This window comes from Nannospalax galili, unplaced genomic scaffold, assembly GCF_000622305.1.
Source record: "Nannospalax galili isolate Female #2095 unplaced genomic scaffold, S.galili_v1.0 scaffold332, whole genome shotgun sequence".
NCBI classification, from domain to species: domain Eukaryota; kingdom Metazoa; phylum Chordata; class Mammalia; order Rodentia; family Spalacidae; genus Nannospalax; species Nannospalax galili.
The window spans coordinates 2,855,445-2,871,667 of NW_008333794.1; the positions used below are offsets into that span (position 1 = coordinate 2,855,445).

General features: G+C 46.9%; 1 protein-coding gene across 5 annotated transcripts in view; it reads left to right on the forward strand.

Annotated features, from left to right (window-relative positions):
- Positions 1-16,223, forward strand: part of Zxdc (ZXD family zinc finger C) — a 40,245-nt gene that overhangs the window by 21,994 nt on the left and 2,028 nt on the right. Inside the window, exons 8-10 of one of the 5 annotated variants that reach the window (XM_029561335.1) lie at positions 13,386-13,558; positions 13,697-13,750; positions 15,468-15,600. In XM_029561335.1, coding sequence (XP_029417195.1) covers positions 13,386-13,558; positions 13,697-13,750; positions 15,468-15,600 — 360 coding nt within the window. Of the gene's footprint in view, positions 1-13,385; positions 13,559-13,696; positions 13,751-15,467; positions 15,601-16,223 lie in introns of those variants that run through there. The other 4 variants (XM_008828582.3, XM_029561336.1, XM_008828583.3 and 1 more) reach the window with 4 other exon arrangements.

Here is a 16,223-nt window from a genome sequence, read left to right on the forward strand (position 1 = left end):
CTAACATTTTCAGTAGTTTCAGGCTTTGAATTGAGGTCTTTGATCCATTTGGAATTGACTTTTGTGCAGAGTGAAAGATAAGGGTTTAGTTTCATTCTTCTACAGGTGGAGATCCAGTTTTTCCAGCACCATTTGCTGTCTTTCCTCCAGTGAATGGAACAAAACATTTTTAAGTGCATTTACCTCCAAGCTGTTCTTTTCCAGTTTTGTTGAGGCACTTGAACCAAGAAAAAAACAGAAAGCTTACACATATTCTTCTCCTACATGGGAGATGGAGAGTAACTGCTGTCACCAAGCAGTGTGGCGATGGAAGCTCCCTGAAAAAAAGAGCTGGCATGGTGGCTTATGAAAATAGATAAGATCTTCTGACTAGAACACCCTTAGCATGTTGTAATATGTGTAATATATTCTGACCAAATAGGGCTTGGAGATGACCTAATGTTAGGAAGTCTGTTAATGGATTTAGCGTTGTCATTGGTCAATGAAGAACTTTACTATTTTTGCAATTGGGGGGGGGTGTGCGCGCGCGCATGCGCGCGTATGTACGTGCGTGTGTGTGTGTGTGTGTGTGTGTGTGTGTGTGTGTGTGTGTGCGCGTGCGTGCATAGAGGCAGGAGGAGGGGACATCAGATGTCCTATGCTAATCACTGTCTTATTTCTTTGAGACAGGGTCTCTCACTTAACTGGATCCCCTCTGTTTTCTGGCAAGGCTGTCTGCTAGCCAGCCCCAGCAATCCTCTTGTCTCCATTACCCTCCTCCACCTCCATGCTGGGGTTGCAGGCACACTAAGCCATTGCCCAGCTATTTTTACATAGGTTCTGGGGACCTAAACTCAGGTACTTGTGCTGTGCAGCAAGTGTCTTACCTACTGAGGCATATCTCTAGACCTCAACAAATTGGATTTTTTTAAATTAATAACTATCACTGATGGAAGCAGAAATGTAATAAAGATTCTGCTAGGCATAGAGCCTCACACTCCTGTAACCCCAGCACTTGGGAGATGGAGGCAGAAGTTCAAAGTCATCCTCAGATGCATAGTGAGTTCAAGGCCAGCCTGGCTACACAAGATACTCAAAATAAAAAGAAAGAAAGAAAGAAAGAAAGAAAGAAAGAAAGAAAGAAAGAAAGAGAGAGAGAGAGAGAGAGAGAGAGAGAAAGAAAGAAAGAAAGAAAGAAAGAAAGAAAGAAAGAAAGAAAAAGAGAGAAAGAAAAAGAAAGATTGGTTCTGTAACTCAAGCCAACAGCCGGCATACTTAGTGGTGAACTCCAAAGGTGTTCTACACGTGTCCCTTGGCAGATGCAGGCACCTTGTTACCTAGGTATTTGTTCTTACAGGGTTTTGCCGTGGAAATAAACCAAGAGATAGAACTAGGGGCCAAACATAAGGAGGTGACAGATGATAATTTATAGATGACTTGACTCTTGATTAGAAATCCCAAGAGATTCAAGTGAAAATTTTAGTAAAACTTAGGAGATATATAAATGTCTGTCATTCTGGAGTTTCCTATATGGTAGCAATGGGTGGTGAGGAAACACAGGGGCAGGGCATCTCATTCCCAGCAGCTCTGCAAGAGGAAATTCCACCAGGAACTAAACAGAAGATAGCAGAAGCTGAGGCAGAGTTGGACCGCTCCCTGGTGGGGTGGCCTTTTCCCTCCCCTATATCAGGAAAAGGTGAGCAGCAGTCACCCAGCCTATTACTGTAGGGTGGAAGTGTCTGATAAGCAAAGACTGAGTAAATCAAATGATAAATTTCAGGACAACAGAACCAGGAAGGGGCCCGGGAAAGGCTGCAGTTTAAAATAGAGGAGATGAGACCTTTGGAAAGATAATATGTGGAGATAAGGGGGCCACAGGGATGGAGCCAAGGGAACCCACTTCCTTGGCCAAGGTAGCACACCATCCAGGAAGTACCTGAGGCTGCAGTGAGCCTGATCTGTCCAAAGAGAAGCCAGGCTGACCTTGCTGGAGTATAACTAGGCTGAGGGAGCGCTTAGGCTGCCTAGCTATTTAGGCCTTATAAATCATTGTCACACCTCTGGCCTTCACTGGGAGGGGAAAACAGGGTGTCATTAGAAAAGGAACATACTGCCATTTTTTTTTAAATGTATATGAATGTTAAGCCTTCATGTATGTAAGTGCACCCATGTCATGCAGTGCCCATGGAGGTCAGAAGAGGGTGTCAGATCCCCTAAAACTGGAGTTATAGATGGTTGTTAGCCACCATGTAGGTGCTGAGATTTGAACCCAGGTCCTCTGTAAGAGCAGCCAGTGCTCTTAACCGCTGAACCTTCTCTCCAGCCCGGAACATGCTATTTTAAAAGGCTATCCCACCTGCTCTTTTGAGGACAGACTAGCAGGTGGCATGCATGGGAGGACACAGGGAGAGCAGATAGGTATTTTTATGGTCATCCAGCTGAACCGAGAGTGGCCAGGGCTTGTGGTGGCCAAACAGTGGGAAGGATTCTGAACCTGTCTCAGGTACAGAGCCCACAGAACTGGATATGAGGAAGTCTGTTACAGGCCTGACACGGAGTGATGACACTGTTTCACTTGAAAGTCCAAGACTTCAGGACAGAACCCACAGGTAAGAATCCCAAGCAAGTAGGAAATAAATGGCCTGCAGACTGCACTGTAGAGATGAGGCTACTCACGTGGCTACCACAACAGCCTAGTTGGGTAAAGGTGCTGGTGCCGATGGGCAGAGCCAGCAAACCAGAGTGCAGCACATTGAGAAACAGACCTAGATCTGGGTCCATCCTTACATGTGGCAGAGGCTCCTCTGGCTTTTCTGACTATTGAATGCTGCTCTGGGGAAAGTGAGAGGCCCATACCAGCTACAAAGTGGAGGTAAGAGGTGTAAGGTTTCTGAAAAACTAACAATAGCCAGTACTGCTGTGTTCTGCTCTATGTGCTGTAGCAAATGAACTCAATTCCATCCCCACAATCACCCCTAGAAGATAGATTATTAGCACCCCTTTTTGCAGTTGCCAGTTTCTCAGCATCACCTAAGCAGACTGGCCAGCAGTCTGTCTTACACATGTGCCAAGGAACAGTGGTCAGCAAGATGCTAAGGAGCAGAGGCTTTGTGAGTATGCCCTGTCTCAATCTGATGGCAATGTTCTTAGGACAAACAAGTGCTCACACAAGACTGCTGACAGGCAGGCTGAAGTCCCAAGCCTGCACAGGTACCTGGAGAGGTCCTCCTCAAGACAGCCTGGTGTGTCTGCAGGGTCATCTGGTGATGTTCCAAGAGAAAAACCAAACCATGTAATAATTATTCTTGGAGCTTCACCTTCGTTTAGCTTATGGAAATACCCAGGCAGCTGCTGTTCTATGCAGAACTGTTTATAATGAAATGTTTGTAACTCAACGGTCATCAATAAAGCTGCACGCTTTGTGCGTGTTTTTGCTAAGTCTGTAAGAAAAGCTGGTATGTGGATAGACACATTTGTGTCTGTATTTACATAGAAGCAGAAGGTAGGATATACTGCATGGGTAATCTGGGGGTTCAGATTGTGAGTATTTTACTATAGTCACTCCTTTTTGAATTTGAGAATACAAATTCAATATTAAATTTAATATTAAAAATTAATATTAACTGGGCATGGTGGCGCACGACTCTAGTCCCAGCACTTGGGAGGCAGAGGCAGGCGGATCTCTGTGAGTTCAAGGCCAGCCTGGTCTACATAGTAAGTTCCAGGACAGCTGGGGCTTACAGGGAGACCCTGCTTCAAAAAGACCAAAAAAAAAAAAAATTAAATCTACCATTAAAATATCAATAGAGTATCTGTTCCTCCTGGATGGCTCATAAGAATTCCCTACCCTTGTCCCTAGGCTCTCTGGTGTCACTTATACACCACAATGTGTGATCTCTTCCATCTTAGGCAGAAGGGAAGGAGCCAGGGTGTATGTGTGTCTCCCACACCTATGTGCCCCTGTGGCTTGGAAACTGGAGTGTCCTGGGCTCAGCGAAACTCTGGCTTTTGGGCAGAGGGCTACATAGCTGTGTTGTGTGCATGTGGCTGAAATGTTTAATGAGTTGCTGGACTATATTGAGCTTTGAATTGTCAGTAATCTGATCTTTATGGTAATTATTTCACTTTCAAACAAAAGTCTTTGGGCACATGTGTTGCATGGTGCCATGATGAACCTAGAGGGGGTCCTTGAAGGAGGAGGGGAGAGAAGGTGGGAGCTGTCAGCCCAGGAATCACACAGTTGCCACTTCTCTTTCTAGAATAGAATTTAATGACATTCACATAATTTCTCTGTAGCTGGAATTTAAGTAGGAAGCTACAGGTGGGTTGGCATGGGGACATCATTGAGCTATGGGGGCTTTGACATTGTGTAGGTCCCATGCATACACCTGCAGATAGGCCTGTGATGGAGGTGGCTCTCAGGTCACCAGGAGGTCTATCCATTAGCCCCAGGGGGTGTCTGCTCCAGTGGTCCCATAGCCCCAACTCCGTGTGTCCAAGGATGGCAGAGCTCTGGCAGTGGTCTTCCAGGAGCTGTTGAATGACTCCTCTCTGTAGGAACCTGGCTGTGAAGGCTCTTGGACAGGCCCTGGCTGTTGTTCTGGGCCCATGTCTTTCAGTCTCTGGAGTACAACTTTGGCTTTGAGGGCTGGCATAGTGAGGAAGATGTCTTGAGGAGGAATGTTAGTGGTAGCATTGAACTCACAGTGGTGGAGGTGAGCCCACAGTCAGGGTCTCTTCTGCCTCTGGACAAAAGAGAGAGCTCTCCATCAACCCCATGGACTTGTGCCCAAGTTTCTGTTACTTTTGTTTCTATTCACATTTTTTTAGGATTTATTATTTATGTTACATGTGTTTTGCCTACATGTATATAAGCGCACCATACGTGTGCCTAGTGCCCATGGATCTGGAAGAGGGCATCTTATCCCCTGGAACTAGAGTAAAAGATGGTTGTTGGCCTCTGCATGGGTACTAGGACCCGAACCCAGGTTGTCTGCAAGAGCAGCCAGTGCTCTTAACTGCTGAGCCATCTCTCCAGCCCATTTCTAAGGCTGTCTCCTTGTTGGGACCAGAATGTGCCCCCAGTTCCATTGTCCACATGGCAGACACCTGTCCTCTGAAGGACCACTTGTTTCAGGTCCCCTCTGGCTGGTCCCCTCTCCTTGCTGTTGGTTGCTAGGGATGGAAGTAGCACTCAGTAGCAAGGTCCCAGCCTCTTTAGCTGAAAAACAGCATTGTCTTTATGACACATATTAACAGGGAGATGATTCATAGAGCCCAGGGGCACCACTGCTGACTGAGCACAGGTCCATAGGCCGGGTGATGGGGGTGCACTGTCTGGTGACTCACTTCAAATCCCCTTTTGTATGATGGGGAAAGGTAGCAGCCTGGCTTCCTAGGATGGATATGAGGTTTCAGCGAGATTCTTTGTAAAACAGTCAAGCAGACTAAAAGATGCAAGGGTCAGTTTAAATGTATATTTTGTTCACAGCCACTTCACACTCATTTAACATTGTGTTAGAGCAAAATAAAGAGAAATCTGCCAGGGTTCTAGGTATGTGGTACAACAGTCTCTGACCTCTAGCCCAAGCCTCAGCCTCAGCTGCCCTCTGGGAGCTCTGGGTCACATCATGCTGATCATACCACTACGAGGTTTGTGAGCTCTGTGCAGTGACCCCATCTCACCAGCCCTGGCAGTTCCTTCTCAGCCTTGGATATGAATGGTAAGGCCTGCTGTGCCTGGCTGTGCAGTCATGACCTTTGGCCTTCATGACCTTGAAGACTTCACAGCACTTAGAGCCGAGCCAGGTCCTGAGCTCCAAAGATATGAGGCTCGGGTGGGTTGGGACCAGGCTGCCTGCTGCTGTGGTGGGAGTGTTTGGCAGGAGCTGTCTCTGTGGTCTCTGCTGTGCACTGTCCCTCTTCCAGACTCTTGTGATGCCATCCTCCCCTGGTCACTTCATCTGCTTGCACAAGTGTCTGCCTAGAACGCCCAGAGTGACCCTGATGCATTCCCCAGCTGTCTTTGTCTCACCTCTCTTGGGTGGTGGGGGTAGGGGGTGTCAGCACCCCCTTGGTGGTGGGCGTAGGGGTAGAGGTTGCACTGAGGAAGGGCTCTCATCATGTAGCCCAGACTGACCTCAAACTCAATCTTGCCTTGTCTCCCAAGTGCTAGGATTAAAGGCATGAAGCACCATGCCAGCATACCACTGTATTTTATTTGTTTTTTGAGAAAGGGTCTTACTGTGGAGGCTTGGCTGGCTGGAACTTGTTATGTAGACCAGGCTGGCTTCAACCCCACAAAGACCTGCCAGCCTCTGCCTCCTGAATGCTGGAATAAAGGCTTATGCCACCATGCCCAGTTTACCATGGCATTTTGATTATAGGTTTGCAATCCAGCCATCCATGGGAAAGGTCACCATTGTACAGAGCCTGCCACATTATGAAGATGTAGAGAATACTTGCTGAATATGTAATAAAACATGTCCCAATCACTAGCTCTTGAGCGTGTTTCAAACAGATAAATTTGGTGCACAAAGCTAACATACCCCTAATATGAAAGCCTGACACAGGTATCATATTTAAGGCCTTCTGTGTACCTGGCTTGCTTCTAAGCCCCTGTGTCTATTATTAAGCCTCCCTACAACTCTTGCAGGTATAGGTACTATTAATCTCTTCTGGATGAGGATCTTGGAGCAGTAATAGCTAGTGAGGTTTAAGACCAGGACTTCAACCCAGGGCAAACTGGCCCTGGAACACTCCCTGAATCTGCCAGCCATGTGCTGTCTCTGCCCTCCCATTGGTGAAGTGTACATGGAGACCCTGAGAGAGATCCCAGCATGTGGACTGTGCATGGGTAAGGCTCACCCAGAATTCAAGGGACTCCTGGTTGGTTAGGCAGCTTGTCAGTATGATTAACCATGTCAAAGACCAGAGAACCATGGTGTCTGCAGATGTCAAACAAGGTAGCAGTCTGTGGCTGATTTTAAAAACATCACAAGTATTATCAACTGAGAACCCGAAAGATTTCCCTGATGATAGTAACTGACACCATTCTCATTGAAGAGCTAGGAAGGCAGTCCCCTTAAAATAAGGAAAGAAGGGCTGAAGAGATGGCTTAGCAGTTAAGAACACTGGTTGTTCTTGCAGAAGACCTGGGCTCGAATCTGAGCACCCACATGGCAGCTAACAACTGTCCATATCTCCAGTCCCAGGGGATCCAACAGCCTCTTCTGACCTCCTCGGGCATTGCACAACACGGGTGCACTTACCTACATGCAGGAAATACATGCATACACATAAAATAATAAAATTTAAAAATAAGGAAAGGACATCTGTACAGCAGTGTTTGGCACATGGAAGGTTTATGGAGAACAGTGAAGCAGGAAGTGATGATTACTTATCAGTGATGTGGTCATCAAGTTTGGAAAGCCTGTAGGAACTAGCTCAAACCATGAGTAGTCTACTATGACAGATCAGTAGGCAGCTAATTGCTTTTGTGTTAAACTGGAAGAAGAAAATGAAAAAATAGGTGGTAACAGTGGTAAATGGTCCATGTCAGGGTCACTAGGACAAGCCTAGTGGGTATGAATAAGGCCTTAGGCAGGGATAGGTCCTACCAAATTCTTGACTGGAAACATGTTAATTTGCATATTTCATTCAGTTCTTTTAAAATCTTAAACTCCAAGCCAGGTGTGATGGCGCACATCTTTAATCCCAGCACTTGGGAGGCAGAGGCAGGCAGATCTCTGTGAGATCAAGACCAGCCAGGTCTACATAGACCCTGCCTCAAAAAGATCAAAAAATAAAAAACAAAAAAACTTCAAATTCCAGTAGCAACAAAAAAAAAAAAAAGCCACCCACAAATTTTAAGTTCACCAAGGACCATAGTAATGATGTGGTCCAGGCAGACTGAGGAACCTGACTGAATAGCCCAGCAGCCCTGTTGTCCAAGACAGGGTGGTTGGTATGAGCATGCACTTTACTTAGTGCAGGGTGAGTATTCAGCATAGCTGAGTATTCCTTAGGCTGTTTCCCTTGCAACTCTATCACCACCGGTGGGGGGCACTTAGAATGTTTCATTGTAAAGCATCTGCCCCACATGACTCTCTTTTTTTCTTAAGGATATGCATTTTTTTTTGTTTTATTTTTAACATCATGAATGTTTTTTAATAGCTGTGTAGGGCTAACTACACAGGGATTATGGAATTATGCCCCAGTACCCTGTGGCATCCATTGTGTGTGGACTCCAGCCCCACATTGCTAGGAGATGAGAAAAATGGACATTCAGATCCTGGGCTGGGCTCTGATTCGGGTGAATGTTCCCAATGGAGACAGCCTGGTATGGCAGAGAGGGCTGAAGGAACACCATGATGTCTAGCCTTAGCTGTACAGCCTTCCCAGGTGCCGGAAGGTCATGATAATGATGCCTGTGTGGTTACAGCATGCCATGGCAGCCATTCTCTGTGCTGTTAGCCTCATAGACTTCCTCTACTGGCTCAGCGAGGTGATTGTAGAATTGCCACATCAGTCCCCAGCAGGCTCATGGGAGCTCAAGGACACACGGCTGGTATCTCCACCTGGTATTTACTTTAGCCGTCGCCTGAGAGGTCTTCTCAGCTCTTATTTCCTTTACCAGGAGGCTGCCTACTGCTGAATCTTCATCATTCTCCTCTCCCCACTTCTACTTCTCCCCCACATGTTAGCATTTTGGAGAGGGACAGCAAATTCTGTAGCAGAATTCAGTCACTGATTGCTTTGGGGAGGGATTTCCATGACAAAAGATGTTTTGATTTTTTTTTCTTGTAATTGGTATATTGATTAAATAGTCATGCCACAGCATTGTTTCTAGTGGGGGTACAGAGATGTGTGACCCCTGGGGATGCAGGATGGAGACCATTTGTCTTAGTGTGTCCCTAAGCATCCCTAGCTAACAATAGCTTAGTCAGCTCAGGACTGTGTTAGTTCTGAGCCCTTGCCAGGGAGTACTGTTGGGAGCATGGAGCAGGGTGTCTACCCTGACAACTTTTATGGCCAGGGGTGTGACTTAACTGACAGGCTTGATGGGCTTAGCCTATTCTGCTCTTTCTGGAAGACTTCTCCAGTGGTACTCAACCAGGACCCAGGTTATGAGAAGACTTTGATAGGAAGACTTTCTGGCCATCATTTTGCATGTGTGATCTTTCCTAAAATTGATTCACCTGAGAAAGATGCCATCCAGTTAGCTGCCTTTGAGGATCGCCATTTCCCTTTTCCTCACCAGAAAAAAAAAAAAAAAAAAGCCATCTTCCTCAGCCAGACTTTCACTGTGTTATCTCACCATAGCATGTAAGGTAACAATCTCTAAAACACCAAACCCAGGCACAATTCCAAAAGTGCTTTCAATAAATCATCCTTTATAGATTAGCCTCAACCTCAAAACCTCCCACAAGGCCGTCATTCGCCTGCCCTTGGGCACAGAGGTTCTACAGTGCTGAGGTCTTGGCTGGCGGGTGGCCTTCAGTTTCATCCTCCTTTTACCAGCTGCACTGTAACAAACTTTCACAACGCTGTCTTTCTAGAGAGATCATTGTGAGCAGGAGCAGTTCTTGTCAGCTGTTGACCAATCATCCCAGGGCTTGTTAAGTGGAGAACTCATACCATGCCAAAGCAGTACACGTGAGCAGTGATGATTCTTCTGAAGGGAGCACTGCTGTTTGCAGGACTCCAGAGGTTCCACAGTAAACTTGCAGATGAGAGAGAAACATGATTCCTTCCAGGTTAAGTGTGTGCTAATAAGACTAATCTAGCTTATCAGGTCAGGAAGTGCTCTGGCTATAGTCCATCTTACCCATTATAAAATTAATGCCCCTGCATCATGTTAACAAAAATAGAATCATAGTCTAGTTACTAATTAGTCCTCTAAGAAGCATATGCCCTGGTCTTTCAGGTAAGAAAGGGTATGTTTTATATTTTTGCCTCACAGAGTTAGAGGGACTGACACTAATCATCCTGTGTGCTGACACTTCTAGTGAAGGAGTGCAAGGCTCCGTCATCTGATGCATAGATAACAAGGAACATGACCTGAACTTGGAACATGACCTGCACGTTTGACCTTGGATTTTTGCACATAAATAATGAGCTGGCTAGAACTTACTTTGAGTTGTTTTAGAGTTCTGATGCTGGGATTTGAACTCACTGTGTCATGCATGATAAGCATTCACCCACTGAGCTACACCTGTACCCCTTTTGTTTTCATGTTGCAAAGTTAAACAGTACATACTAATAAACAGCCTTTAAATCTTGTCTGCTTTTAGCCGGGCATGGTGGCGTACACCTGTAGTCTCAGCACTTGAGAGGCAGAGGCAGTTGAATATGTGTGAGTTTGAGGCCAGCCTGCTCTACATAGTGAGTTCCAGGCCAGCTGGGGCTACAGGGAGACAATACCAAAAAGAAAAACAAAACAAAAAGTCTTGTCTACTTTTGAAATTAATTTAAAAAGATACCTTGCCCTCTTATGATACCTTATTCTACTGAGGTTTTTATAAAATTTTTTGAAATGTTTCAGTGTGTTTTTTGAAATTAAAAAATGAAGTCAGCTTTTAATCAGAAGATAAGAACCCAGAACTGTTCTGACCTTGAAGCCTAGCCTTAATGCTTGACCTTCCTGGCTAATGTTTCCTCCATACTGAATGCATTGCTTCAGCAACTGAAAGTTGTGATGAAATTATATTCAATGCTCATAAGTATTTTATTTAAAAAATCTTTTAATTAGCAAGGTTATATATGTGGGCCATCTCTCTTTCCATAAGTAACAAACACAGAAAGAAAAAAGTTATTCTCCCTCTTTTTAAATGCATTTTCAATGCAACTTTGCTTTTTATATAACTAACATAGTTTTTAATATATTTTGTTTTGAGCCATGCATGATGGTGCATGCCTGTAATCCCAGTACTTAGGAAGCTGAGGCAGGAGGATCACAAGTTTGAGACCAACCTGGGCTACATATCCAGTTTCAGACCAGCCCCAGTCATAAACAAAACCCTAACTCAAAAATAACGGTACTAATTACCATCAATAATGAGGCTCACCTGCAGGTGATAATACACCTGGCATCTTGTTTGATTTGGTTTGTGTTACAGTAATTGCAGTAATAACTCAGTTTTAACTCCTAGACTTCAACTTTAAAAAATATCAACATAAAATTTCAATTTATGTCTGTATTTTTATTTCAGGGAAATATGCCAGGGTAATAAAAGACTTAACATTGTAAGAATGCATTCATCTATACTTCTCATGCTGAGTAGGGTAACGGTACAGGTTTAAGAAGAAAAGGAAGTGACAGGAAGCTCTTCACTTCAGCAGGCCCTCGGTGCCTGTCTTGCCTTAGATCAGCCCCAGCCCTGCTCTGCTGAGATCAAAGAAAACAGAAAGGAGAACTGGGCATAGAGCAGTCAGAGACTCTAAACAGAGAACCCAGCAGATAAGCAGAAAGGAAAGGTTCCAAAGTGCAATGGAGCTATATCTCCCTGCACGGAGAGGAGCTTAGTCTGTGCTCCCTGGATGGGGCCTCACTTTGGCCATCAACCTGGTTAGTATGTACACTTAGAAAAAGGGTTTCTCAGGCCCCTTGGGAAAAAGCAGGCAGTGGGCCAAGAGATACAGGGGGAGGCCCTGTGCCTTCAGCCCCAGGGTGTCACACCAGCCAGTTTGTATGTTCTGTGGAGGCCACAGACATGAGCACAGCACACTCAGGATACAGCCCTCTAAAGGTCTTGGTGATCCTCAGGAGTAAAGCCAGCAGGTCTACAGAAGCCCTCACAGAGGACAGGTAGTCAAAACTGCTGCAACTAGAGGGATGGTCTTGGTGACAGAGCCACTGCTGTGGGTTAAATTTGACTGTGTGTTTGAGTACTAAAGCCCTAAATGAATCAAAGCTGTCTGTGGTTTGCCCCTTCCCCTTAACTTCAGGTCTAGAAATTTTCAAGGAAAGTTTTTCAGAAGTTCAGTACCATGTGTCATTTGTTTTTATTAAGTTCAACAAAATCAGATTCTTCAGTTAAAAATACCTTGAATGGTTGAGCCGGGCGTAGTGGTGCACGCCTGTAGTCCCAGCACTTGGGAGGCAGAGGCAGGTGGATCTCTGTGAGTTCAAGGCCAGCCTGGTCTACATAGTGAGTTCCAGGACAGCCGGGGCTACAGGGAGACCCTGCTTCAAAAACACAAAAAAATAAAAAATAAAATACCTTGAGTGGTATTTTTACAGTGTTATCTATGCTTAGCCATCTGTAGGTATGTGTGCGTCTAGGCAGGCCAGGCATGCAGGCCATAAGCACCCTGTGCTGTGAGCCTAGCCCTGCTCTAAGCTCTTGAGTACATGTGTACACTGCTCTGACAGACCTTTCTCAGATGGGGACTGTTACTGCCACATTACAGGTAAAGATACCAGGACCCAGAACTAAGTTACTTGTTCAGGGTCATGTCCCAGAGTTCTTGGTGGGCCATGATTTGAGCCAAGCCATTGATCTCTTCCAGAGATAATGTGCACTCTACGTGCATCCGAGGCTTTCTAATACCCACAGAGTTCTTGTGTGTTACGATGTTTTTCTCCTTCATCATACTTTTTTGCATGTGTATATATGTATATGTGTGAGTGTACATTCCGGGGGGGGGGGGCAGTGAGGGAGAGAAAGGAGAGAATGAAGGCCTGAACTTGATGTTGAATGTCTTCCTCCATTACACTCTACCTTATTTATTGAGACAGTCTTTCACTTGAACCTGGCACTCACTGATTGAGCTAGCCAGCTTGCTCTGGGGATAGCCTTTCTCTGCCTCCTGAGTGCCAAGTGGGCTACCATGCCTGCCTAGTATTTACATGGGTGCTGTGGATCCCAATTCTGGTCTTCAGGTTTACTTGGTAAGGGCTTTACCCCATTGAGCCAGCTCCCCAACCTCCTCCTATTTTCTTAAAGGACATACTTATAAAACTCATGAACGATGACTTGACAAGAAAGCTGGACAGAAAAGTCTGAGTGATTTTGGGAATCTCTCAGCCTCCTGCTGGCCACTTGCTTCCTTCCATGCCCTACAGCTCCGGCTCCACCTGCTTTATTGTGAGAAGTCCTGCATCTCCCACCTGCCAGAAGCTGTGGGAGTTGAGGCAAGGCTCAGTCCTCAAAGAACGAGCACCTTGAGTCAGGATGCTATCTGGCAAACAGATATATAGTAGGGTTTGTAAGTTTTCCAGTTAGTATCTAGGTAGTTTGTTTTACCTTGTCTCATGAAAATTCCTGTGGCAGGATTTTTCAGGTCAGGGAGGCTGTATAGCATAACAAGAACCACATGCTACCCCACGGCATGTCCTCCATCAGGCCCAGAGCCCAGCCAGTGGAGCATGTGTTAGATAAACTGTTTTTGTTTCATTTTAGGAGACTCGGAGTCTGCTCATAGGAAAATGAAAGGTGACACGGTCAGTCCTCCTCACAGTGGCCATACAGGCCAGCAGAGTTGTTTGTGTGGGAACCCCTCAGTACCCAGTGGAAGTCTGCCAGCACCCGCTCCAGAGACTGGGGTGCAGTGTATCCAGATCCCTGTACTGCAGGTAGGAATCAGCCATGTGGATGTTGAGGTCTGCGGGGGCAGGATGGTGGAGGGTGGCCACCACCCTCTCAGTAAACTACCCAAGTCCTGTGTCCTGTCCCAAGCATCTTAATAACCCCAGCCTCTCTCTTCTTCCCAGCCTGTCTCACTGCATCTGTGCAAGCCCTTGCCTTTGTTAGGACTGACGTATCAGGTTTGTGACACTGTGTTACCCTGTGTCTAGTCCCCCCCCAACCTGGTCTATCTTCCCTACCTCCCTTGGAGGTGTACACGGTCATGCCTCTACCCTGCCAAGGGGCCTTTTTGTGAGAAATGGAGTCTGCCTGGCTCTGCCCAGCCTGGCCATTGGAGGCCTCACAGCTGCTGGCTCCTCACACTATCCTACCCCTCCCCAGCCCTGTTCTGTAGGTTCTCCTTTGGCCCTCTGGCCACCTCTGGTGCTGCTCCCCAGTTGGTACAGCCTTTCTGTGTGAAGGTGATGGAGCCTCTTTGTTTTTCCTGCTTCCTTTCCCACTTTTCTGAGCCACTGAAGAACAGGTACACCCACCTTTGGAGCTCAGCAAACCTGTAGCTGGCAACCAGTCCATGGGAGCCTGCTGTGCAATTGCTCAGCAGTGCCTCCTCCACCTATCCACACACATAGACACACCTGCACTCCCAGGCTCACCCCTGAGGAGCTGGAATGGGAACAAGGGGTTGGAAACTGAGGGATCTGGCTGGCGTCTGGCCCAGTCACACCTCCTTCTTGCGTGTCACTTGGGTCTGTAGATGACTCTTCAGCAGGCCAGTGCATTCCCAGGTGTTAGAGACCATCTGGGGGTAATGCTCACCCTGATTCCTGTTGCTTCAGAGAACTTAGAAACAGGCAAGATCCATCCGAGGGAAGCCTGTGAGGGAAAGAAGTGGGGCCAAGGTGGCTGTGCAGTGCCTGTGGAGCTCAGATAGGTGGCTGGCAGGTGGCAAAGGGTGACCTGGGAGGCAGGCAGTGAAGGGGTCCTTGAGGGAAACAGAACCAAGTGAGATCTTAGTGAACTGAGATTCAGGCTTGTGTATAGAAATAAGCAGGAAAGCATGTTCCTCCTCCAGATTTGGTCCAGGGGTAGAACAGTGTGGAACTTTCCAAGACATAGAAAGCTCCATAGAGTAGGGGCAGTGAAGGGAACTAGAGGCCTGTCCCACAAGAGCACAGCCACAGCGTACAGGACAGCCTGCAGAAGACACCTGCAGGGCCTAGAGGCATGGGAAGATTGCAGGGAAGTTCCTCCACAGGAAAGGAGCCTACAGGAAAGTATGCACAGAGCTTGTTTCTTCAGAGAAAGACACCCAGGCAGAGATAACAGCTTTAAGTTCAAGGAGACCTGGGTTTGAATCTTTAACCTGTCCTCTGACAGCTAGTATTGTCTTAGACAAGTTGCTTTACCACCCAGCCTCAGTTTTGTTGTCATGAGATGGAAATGGTGACACTCAGAAAAGTCCTCGAAGCAGTGGAAGTTGGGTTCAGTGGTACAAGGCTCTCAGTGTTGGGGTATGGGCAGCCGTGGCCGAACCTGCACATGAAAAGCAGGCACAGCCAGTTCCTTTCCTGACTGGATCATGGGGGCCTGGCAGCCTGCTCATCTCAGGGAGCCCTCTGCTCTCAGACTTCTGATTGGCTGGTGAATGGGCCAGGGCATGCAGAAGGTCCTGGAGCATCCACAAGGAGTTCAGGAGGGAAGGCGCTATTAGGGCTGAGGAGGTTTGTGACTGTGGAAATAGTGAGGAAGGGGAAGAGCCAGGCAGCATGGGGTTCCAGGCCCAAGCTGAATCTTCTGGGCCTTGGGCTAGGCTCAGAGTAAGAAATGGAGGGGCCAGTAGCCCCTGAACCCTGATTACCAGAGTGTGAAAGGTCTTTTTGGTGGTTGCCTCCCCAGGATGACCCCTCAGGTGAAGGAAGCTTGCCACTGGCCCTCAGCCCACAGCCCTCTGCCTTCCACCCCTACTTCACCGTGGATTTGCCTGTCTACGTCCTCCAGGTCTGGATGCCTACAACTTTTGCTCTTCTCAGTAAGACTCTTCCCTGGTTCCCTAGGACAGGAGGCTTGCTGTGACATGGGTTAGCTACCGCTGCAGGCCTTCCCCAGAGGCCCATTGGGTTGGTAGCCAGGCTCCCTTGTACCTTCAGAAAGGTAGTCAGGATTGCAGCTCTGCTGATGGTAATTGCAACCTGCAAGTTCTATATTGTCTCTATGGGTGGTGAGCTACTCCCAGATCAGTGACTCTGTAAGTAAGTGGTTATGCTGAGAGTTGGTGATCACTTATATGCAGACCTGAGTCTGAGATGATGAATATCACTTATCAGACTGCCAGCCTGCCTCAGAAATGTCAGGTCTACTCTGTCCTAAGCCACTCAGAAGACCATTCTTAAAGAAAAGAGGCTGTTAGGGCAAGAGAGATGGCTTAGCCATAAGGCTGGGCTTACAACCTAAACATCAAGACAGTAAGCCCAAGCCAGACTTGACAGCACATGCCTGTAATCCCAGCACTTGGGAGTCCAGAGCAGGAGGATTGCAAGCTTGAGGCCAGCCTGGGCTGCAAGGCAAGACCCTGTCTCCAAAACCCAAAGAAAGAGAAGGGGAAGGAGAGAAAAAAGGGAGGGAGGAAAGATATGTGAGATGCTAACTACTGGC